At 38.0% G+C, this 9572-nt stretch overlaps 1 protein-coding gene across 1 annotated transcript; it reads left to right on the forward strand.

Annotated features, from left to right (window-relative positions):
• Positions 1 to 225: 225 nt before the first annotated feature.
• On the forward strand, positions 226 to 3725 carry LOC137742730 (Pentatricopeptide repeat (PPR) superfamily protein). The gene has a single exon (XM_068482671.2). The coding sequence runs from the start codon at positions 721 to 723 to the stop codon at positions 3439 to 3441; it is 2721 nt and encodes a 906-aa protein (XP_068338772.1). The 5' UTR covers positions 226 to 720; the 3' UTR covers positions 3442 to 3725.
• Positions 3726 to 9572: the final 5847 nt, after the last annotated feature.

The raw sequence follows: 9572 nt of genomic DNA on the forward strand, positions 1-9572 counted from the left end.
AGTCCACGATACTAGTGATATTGGAATAGACTAAGAGAGAAACAATGCCTCTAAAGGTGCTCATAGCTTTGTTGGAATAATTGTCAACTGAATCATATTACATGATAGCAAAGTTAAAAATATTTAGATCTCAGGGCTCATAAGTAGGGACGCGTTGAAGAAAGCTTTGGGCTATGCTGAAGAGCCTTTGGTTTTTTTGTTGAAAAGCATACGAGTGTCTGATGAAAAATCACTTGAAGTCTGTATTCGGAATTGAAACCGTCATGAACCAAACCATTGATATTTCTCGATTTCTATTCTGCTTTCAGATTGGAACCGAGCCGAATTGTATTGTGCCCACCCCTACAAGAGTGGTTCGAGATAGATGAGCCTGAGCTCATAAGGTGTCATTCCGAGCTTTGGGAAAGCAGTATGAGCTTTGGTGAGCTAGCATGAGTTGGGCTTTTGTTGCTAATGGGCTGGTATCACACGTTTTATGTACAAATTTAGTCGTTTCTGCTCACCGATGATCCAACAAGCTACTGTATTCAACGGAGTCCACCACTCACCTTCACTCTCGGCATCGACATGATCCCGATCAATTTTTCCAATCTTCCAACTTCCAACACAAATCAAACCCGTCCGATGATTTTACTTTTCATTTCTCTATCTTCTGATACGAACATCCCAATGAAATGATTCAAACGAAATCTCCTCATTACCCCAATCGATTGACCAAAAATGAAGCTCGCTCGTCCCCATCGTCCCCTCGCAAACCCTCTCATCCACTCCAAACCCAGAAACCTCTGTTCCTCCTCCTCCTCCAATCCCACCTCCCAAGATAATGACGAAAACGATGACGCCCGCTTTGTCTTCACCCTATCCGAGGTCGTTCGGGGGAAGCAGAGCTGGAAGCTCGCCTTCAACGACCCCTCCATTTCAGCTTCCCTGAAGCCCCGCCACGTTGAGAAGGTTCTGATCCAGAACGTACGGAATCCCAGGTTAGCTTTGCGCTTTTTCAATTTCTTGGGCTTGCACAGAAGCTTCGGTCACTCTACGGCGTCGTTTTGCATTCTGATTCACGCCCTGGTTCAGGGCAATCTCTTTTGGCCCGCCTCATCGCTTTTGCAGACCCTCTTGCTTCGTGGGTTGAGCCCAAGTGAGGTTTTTCAATCTCTGTTGAATTCTTATAGGAAACTTGAATGTTCGTCGAGTGTGGGATTTGATTTGTTGGTTCAAGGTTATGTGCAAAATAAGAGGGTTTTGGATGGTGTTTTGGTTGTGAGGCTGATGAGGGAGTGTGAAATGTTGCCGGAGGTGAGAACTTTGAATGCCCTTTTAAATGGGTTGGTGAAAATTAGGCATTTCAATTTGGTTCTGCAACTCTTTGATGAAATGATCAATGTGGGTCTTCGAGCCGATGTTTATATGTATACTGCCGCGGTTAGGAGCTTGTGTGAATTGAAGGATTTAGATAAGGCTAAGGAAGTGATTCGGTACGCTGAATCGAATACGTGTGAGTTGAGTGTTGTTATGTATAATGTGTTGATTCATGGGCTCTGCAAGTGCCAGAGGGTTTGGGAGGCTGTAGAGGTTAAAAATATGTTGGGTCAGAAAGGGTTGAAAGCGGACATGGTCACATATTGTACTTTGGTGCTTGGGTTGTGTAAAGTGCAGGAATTTGAGGTTGGTGTGGAGTTAATGAATGAAATGATTGAGCTGGGGTTTGTTCCGAGTGAAGCAGCTCTTTCGGGTCTCATGGAGGGGTTGAGGAGGAAGGGGAAGATTGAAGATGCTTTTGATTTAGTGAAGAGAATGGGAGAAGTTGGGGTGGTTCCTAATTTGTTTGCGTACAATTCATTGCTCAATTCTTTGTGTAAAGATGGGAAACTGGATGAGGCAGAATTGCTCTTCGATAACATGGGAAAGAAGGGTATGTTCCCCAATGATGTAACCTTTTCTATATTGATTGATTCCTTCTGCCGAAGGGGGATGTTGGATGTTGCATTTCGTTATTTTGATAAAATGATTAATGCTGGAGTTAGAGTAACTGTTTACCCCTACAATTCTTTGATAAACGGGCAATGCAAGTTTGGAACATTGAGTGCAGCGGAATCTATCTTCTGCGAGATGATGAATAAAGGAGTGGCTCCAACTGTTGTAACCTATACGTCATTGATAAGTGGGTACTGCAAAGAAGGAGAGATGCACAAGGCATTTAGGCTGTATCATGAAATGATGGAAAAAGGCATTACGCCAAACACTTACACCTTTAGTGTAATTATTTCAGGTCTTTGTCGTGCAAATATGATGGCTGAAGCAACAAAATTATTTGATGAAATGGTGGAAGGGGGCATTTTGCCAAATGAGGTGACTTATAATCTTATGATTGATGGGCACTGCCGACAAGGTAACACAGTTAGAGCCTTTGAGTTGCTTGATGAAATGGTTGAGAAGGGTCTTGTACCAGACACGTATACATATAGACCTCTAATAAGTGGTCTGTGTTCGACGGGCAGAGTGTCTGAAGCCAAAAAGTTTGTAGATTTCCTTCACAAAGAGAATTACAAGTTAAATGAGATGTGCTATAGTGCACTGCTACATGGTTATTGCAAGGAAGGAAGATTACATGATGCATTAGGTGCTTGTCGTGAGATGATTGAAAGAGGGGTAGACATGGATCTTGTGTGCTATGCTGTACTAATTTGTGGAGCTTTAAAGCAACAGGATACCGGAAGATTATTTGGTCTCTTTAATGAGATGCATAATCAAGGATTGAGGCCTGATAATGTAATATATACAAGTATGATCGATGAATATGGGAAAGCAGGGAGATTTGACAAGGCAATTGGAGTTTGGGATATAATGGTTGGTGAAGGATGCTTACCTAATGTTGTGACTTACACTGCCTTGGTATATGGATTATGCAAGGCAGGTTATATGGATAAAGCAGAGCGTCTTTTGAAGGATATGCTCGTCAGTGATGCCCTTCCCAATCACGTCACATATGGTTGTTTCTTAAATCACCTTAGCAAAGAAGGAACCATGGAGAAAGCTTTACAACTGCACAATGCCATGCTTGCGGGGTTGTCAGCAAACACCATCACATACAATATACTTATCAGGGGTTTCTGCAAAATGGGTAAGTTTCAGGAAGCTTCACAGCTCCTGATCGAAATGACAGTCAATGGTATTTACCCAGATTGTATCACGTATTCAACATTTATCTATGAGTACTGTAGGAGGGGCAATTTGCTAGAAGCTATTAAGCTGTGGGATGTTATGCTAGATAGGGGTCTGAAGCCTGATATTCTAGCATATAACTTTTTGATATATGGGTGTTGTGTCACTGGAGAAATAACCAAGGCTTTCGAGTTGCGTGATGACATGATGAGAAGAGGGTTGAAGCCAAATCGAGTTACATATAACACACTTATCCGTGGAACTTGCCTGACAAGTTAGATTCCGGCCATGTGTTGTATACAGAACCTTCAAATTGGGAGATTAGTTCATTAGCTTCTTTGATACTCGGCGGAGCCATGATCGTTCAACATTTACATTTTTTTAGCTTAGGTATGTAACTTGACAAGATGATCTCGAATTCTTTTATGTGCATTATTTCAACCCTGTATGATAAGGTAGAAGGCATAAGAGAGGGAGAATGTAATGTATCAGGAAAGAAGGGTGCTGTCCTCCTGTGGATTATACAAGACTGAGTACAATCAAATTACAAGCTTTACAGGGTATGCATTGTTCATTAACTCGAGCACCGCGCGAAACAACGAAAATCTTACACAACATGAAGCCTATGAGCTCATGCAATGCTAGGTTTTTGGCAAATTATCGAGATCGCAGGACTCGTTCTAATCGAAGAAAACACTGTAGAGTAAATTTCAAGTGAGGTTACAAAACGTTAAGAAGTGAGTAAAATTAGGCTCTTCGTAGATACTTTTAAACGTTAAGAAATAAGTAAAGTTAGGCTCTTCGTAGATACTTTTAAACGTTAAGAAATGAGTAAAGTTAGACTCTTCGTAGATACACAAGGACGAGATTTCACTTACACTTTTCTTAGGCGCACGACAAAGTTTAACTCCTACATAAATGAAAACTCTTTGAGAATGTCAAACACGAGACCAAATCTTCTGCACTTAAAATGGGTGTGATCTCTCTGTAGCCTCAATAAGTGTTTGACGCATATTTATTATCTTAACTTTTCTTAATTTTATTGTCGTGAATTTAATGTGCCAAATACTTATTAAGACCACACCTATTTTGGATGCAGGAGATTTAATCTCGTCAAACAAGTCGTTGCAACAAAGGTATATTAAAATATGAAGTAGGGATTAGAGGGTAAAATGGTCAATCAAGTCTCCATATTTCTCCACTTCTAACGTGCGCCAGTTGGTGTTGCTGGGTACTGATCTCTGGCAGCCATTGGATTATTCTCTGGATTCTGGATCCTGCAAAATGCGCACATGAAGCTACGGAGAACAGCGCAGAATATCTGGGGAACGATCTCGTGGATGCGAACCCACTCCCACCTCGCTCACGTGGTCACGTGTTCCAATATAATAAAGCCCTAAACCCTAATACAACTAGAGACAATTAGATCAAATAAGTTTCTCTCTAGAGACATAGACACGTCTTCAAGAAATTGAGTCAAAATTTGGAGGCTGTACGGTAATATTTTGGTAAATCTTCTTAATCGGTTGGTATAGAACCGAACCGATCCATTAACGGTTGGCTTCGGTTTGGAGTGTTGTACTGGCGGCATACTGTACCAACCAGTATATATACACACACACACACACACACACAGATGTAGATAATAATATAAATTAGACGTTTGAGTTCTGAACTATTATTTTTGGATAGGGAATGTTAGGAAGACAAAAATTTTAAACAAAATTTTGTAAACCAAATGACATGGTTGAAGATGATTGAATTATATTAAGTGTTAATTAATGTACTTATTTTTTTAATTTATAACATATCATTTAGTTTGAAAATTTGGCCTCCCGCATTATCCTTTTTGGATATGTTTGATTTGCCTTATGAAGTTATGAATTGTTTTGCATTAGATATGGCCTTCCCTCCATGCTTGTACAACTCAGCTTCTATATGTAACTATAAGGACACACTCATTGCATAAGTTCTTTCATCTCCCTCTATAAACCGAGATTGCAGGACTATAAATTTCAAGACAGGTTCACAACCCCACAAATTATTAGCATTCCACTTGAAGGTAAAAGAGAGCTTGAGAAAAATGGCCATAAGAAAGATCATGTTGTTAGCCTTATAAGGTTATACAATTAAAACACAAATGAAGGAGTGACAAACTTGATTTCCATTGTAATCATGGTACTTGAGCAAGGAAGGAGAAAAGGCATGACAACACCTATATCTTCTATAAACACTTAGCCGGATACAACTACTCTATGGGAAGCATTATGTTGTGTTGTCTAGGGCTTATAGGGACCGCTGTTTATATATAGGCTAGAAGCTAGGGTTTCCATCCATAAAGGAAACCTTAACTTAACTTTCTAAGCCTCTAAGTTAAGTATCATAATTATAGTCAATTAAGGATTCCATCAATCCTATTTCCAATATAAGACACATGATATAGGATTAATATCTTTAAGAGATCGAATCACAATCAACATTATTTCTCCAATATTACAATTCCTATTACATGTAGTAGACCATTAGTCATGCATCAAATTTTCATATTTAACTAGTCATGTATGATTAAATGACTACTGAGAGAGGAAAGCAAAATTATAGACAAAACTAATTGTTTAGTCAAGCAAATTCCTTATGGAGTTAATATCACTATAAACCTTACTTCAATTAATCCCCAATCATACTTAAGAGTACTAGTATACTGCATTATTAATCTACACATTTGTTTCTTTACATAAGATCATCTCAAGCTTAAGGCAATATAGGACAACACGATCCCTTTAATAAAACACGCCATATGTCAATTTTGCTACATGTTTGCACACTTAAAATTGAATCCATGTTGAATATTTCCGACAGCAACCAATGACATGGCTATTTAATTCAGTGTATATATATTTCCTACACATAATCATGTAATGCAACTAAAAAAAAATTGATTTTATGAGTTTATTTTACCCATTCAAAAGGAAAACAGAAAACCTGCAATGATTCGTGAGGCATTTGAAGGGTGGTTAGTGTCCCCTTGATGCCTGTCCACCCAGGATGCACCTCACACAGGTGTTCTCGCACATGGCAGTTAAAAAAACCTGCCCTAAACCTGCAGCTGGAGCTTTTGATTCCAGCAAGCTCGCTCTCATGTGGCACTAACAAAATTAGCCGCGAACAAACAAGATAGATTTGACATTTACATACTTCTTGGCATGTCTGCATGTGCCATTTGCCGACGCTTATGCAATTATTTCTTGTTAAATTGGAGTATCAACTCAAGCCATTTTGTAGAGAAAAAAAAATCAGTGAATGTGTAATACAAATTTATGGCAACCAAATTATATCATAACGGTATCTTGACTGGAGTAATAATTCAGATAAATTGCAAAACCTTAAATTTATCATTGCTCTTCCTGATCGAAATGAAGTATATCAACATATGCCAGATTAAAAATTGATAATCTCAATTCTTAGTCAAACACATAAATCATATGCCTATTTTTATACAGTTGCCAAACATAAAATAATTGGATCCATGTTCATGACATACTTAACTGAAACATGGTATTCAATATATGTACATGCTCTACAATAATTAGCACATCACTCATGCAAATATATCTTTATCTTATTACCAATTTAAGCTTTCAGGGATCAACCCAAATATATATCAACCAAAATACCATAAACCATCATGAAAATCAGAGTCAAAGAAACAAACCATTTTGCTTTGGTAGACGACTTCGTTCTGCTTGCTAATTGGAGGGGACTCTTCAGCAAGGTCAGAACAAATATAGCATGCTTACAAAAATTGAGATCATCAGTGGCACATGGTAAATCATTGCAACCAAAATATTAGCATGAAAATTGAAATAGAACAAAACTGTTATTCTCAGTGCCTTGTTCGTGGTTTTATACTTTTGACTTCATGTGTTCCTAACGCAAGCTATTTTCGATGGCTTAATATGGCTGGTCAAAAGGAATCACTTTGAACTATATTTAAAATAGAAAAATCTCACATGGTTTCCATTGTAAAATAGTTATGATAACATGATTTATATATAAAGATTGATACCACGATTTGCTGCTATCCTTGATCTTCTTTTTTTTTCTTTTTTTTTTTTTTTTTTTTTGGATTCGTGCCATAAAATTATTAAAAATTCTTGACTAAAACCGAATGGTTATATAATCTATTAACAATCATCAACTGTACTGATTGAAACAACGTGGTGGTGTTTCCAAGTGTATGCAATCATAACTTGGATTAAAAACGCTGCTCATAAAAATATTATATAGTCCAACCTAAAACCTAATAGGTTTTAATCATATAACCAGTGGCTATGATATCAGTTGTTAGCCTTATAAGGTTATACAATTAAAATACAAATGAATGAGTGACAAACTTGATTCCAGTTGTAATCATGGTACTCGAGCAAGGAAGGAGAAAAGGCATGACAACACCAATGTCTTCTATAAACACTTAGCCGGATACAACTACTCTATGGGAAGCATTATGTTGTTGTGTTGTCTAGGGCTTATAGGGACCAGTGTTTATATATAGGCTAAAAGCTAGGGTTTCCATCCATAAAGGAAACCTAAACTTTCTTTCTTAGCTTCTAAGTTAAGTATCATAATTATAGTCAATTAAGGATTCCATCAATCCTATTTCCAATATAAGACATATGATATAGGATTAATATCTTTAAGAGATCGAATCACAATCAACATTATTTCTCCAATATTACATTCCTATGTAGTTGACCACTTAGGGCGCGTTTACGTAACTGTAATCAAAATAGAGGAATTGGATTGAGGAGGAATTGAATTGAGGAGAAGTCAGAATCGGATTCCTGTTGAAGCTGTTTACTTAAATGTTCTGGAATCGAAGTAAAAATGAAACGAAATTCATATAAGTTGTTTACTAATTCACCTGAATCGGAATAAAAATTAATATAATTACTAAAATGCCCTTATTCTTTTTGTTTTATTTGTTTCCCATATTTTTTTTAATAATATTTTCATTAGTTATTTTTATTAATTTGATTGAAGTGAAGAGTTAAAATGGGAGAGAGTTTATATGCTGGAAATGGTGAGGCGGTCAGTCAAGCGAACACACTCATAATCACCACCCCTCGCTTTCATCTTCCCTAGCAGAAGATAAAAACTCCTCCCTCCCCTTTACCCCCTCGCTTTCATCTTTCCCACTCAACCTACCCCATAATCACCACCCCTCCTACCTGCCAAGTATCTCAATTTCAAGATTTTCTAGGTTTTGAGTGATTTCTTCATTGGATCTATGGGTTTATTATTGGGGTTTGGGTGATAAATTCTTGAATCCGATTTGGGGGTTGGATTTTGTGAGGCAGTGGCAGGGGAGTAAGGCATGGCTACATGGGGAGATGGAAGGTGTGGCGCAGGCGATGAAGGTGAAGCGCAGGAGCAATGGAAAGGAGTACTGAAGGCGAAGGGCATTTTGGGAAGAATAATTTGATTCCGGATGAAGCCTTCCCCCGGGAATCCAAATACTACCTTCGTCCAGGTAATCCAATTTCGGCGATATCAAGAATTGAATTCCTGATTGTACGTGGGGCCTGCAGAACTGTGCATTCCGCTTAAGTTGGTAAACGGAGGAATGGGAATGACTCCCAACACAGGCTTCTTAGTTTGCACGACGTTTGATAGCATCGAGAGGTATCTCAGCCCGATCAGTAGCCTGCAGCTCGACTTGTACGCCGTCCAATTCGCCCTTTAACATGTTCTTGTAGGTTGCATAAATCATCTTGCTTTTCACCCTTGCTGTGTCGGGATACCTATGAATAAGGTAAAGAACATGAGCAAAAATGACAAGGGAAAAAGAGAGAAGGCGTTTCTAGGTTATAATATTACCATGCAATGAAGAAAATCGTGTTTTTTCTGAGAATTGTCTGCAGTCACATGGTTTGCAATCATAATTTGTATGTAGTTGTCGGCACAGGACCGAATGCAAGTATCAAATCAATGGAATAATGCATAAGTATCAAATCAATGGAATAATGCATAAAATGTAAAATATAGGAGATTGTACGGAAAAAAAAATATTGAGATGTGGTGTGAGCAAGGAAGAAGCTGGTTGGATATTTATAGAAGGGGTGTGATATCCACACTTTTTTTTTTTACTTCTCCCACATCTTTTTGGTTTTCGGCCGTCTGATCGGATAAATTGAAGAAGATCAACGGACAAAAATTAACAAGAGGTGTATGAGAAGTAAAAAAGGGTGTGTAGATAGCACATCCCTTTATAGAATTGAAAAGAAAAAAAAGTAATTTTTTGGATTTTTATTGTTGGATTTAATCATGGTTGTTGATTTACATACTATTTGGAAATCAGACGTACCATGGTATGTCACATGGCACAACGCTAAAATTTACAAACTTTTTTT

This window comes from Pyrus communis, chromosome 11 (genome assembly GCF_041283825.1).
Source record: "Pyrus communis isolate YQ-2024b chromosome 11, ASM4128382v1, whole genome shotgun sequence".
In the NCBI taxonomy this organism is placed as follows: domain Eukaryota; kingdom Viridiplantae; phylum Streptophyta; class Magnoliopsida; order Rosales; family Rosaceae; genus Pyrus; species Pyrus communis.

Bases quoted from the DNA above. Each gene is read 5' to 3' on its own strand.
- LOC137742730 (XM_068482671.2), top strand. From the start codon at position 721: ATGAAGCTCGCTCGTCCCCATCGTCCCCTCGCAAACCCTCTCATCCAC.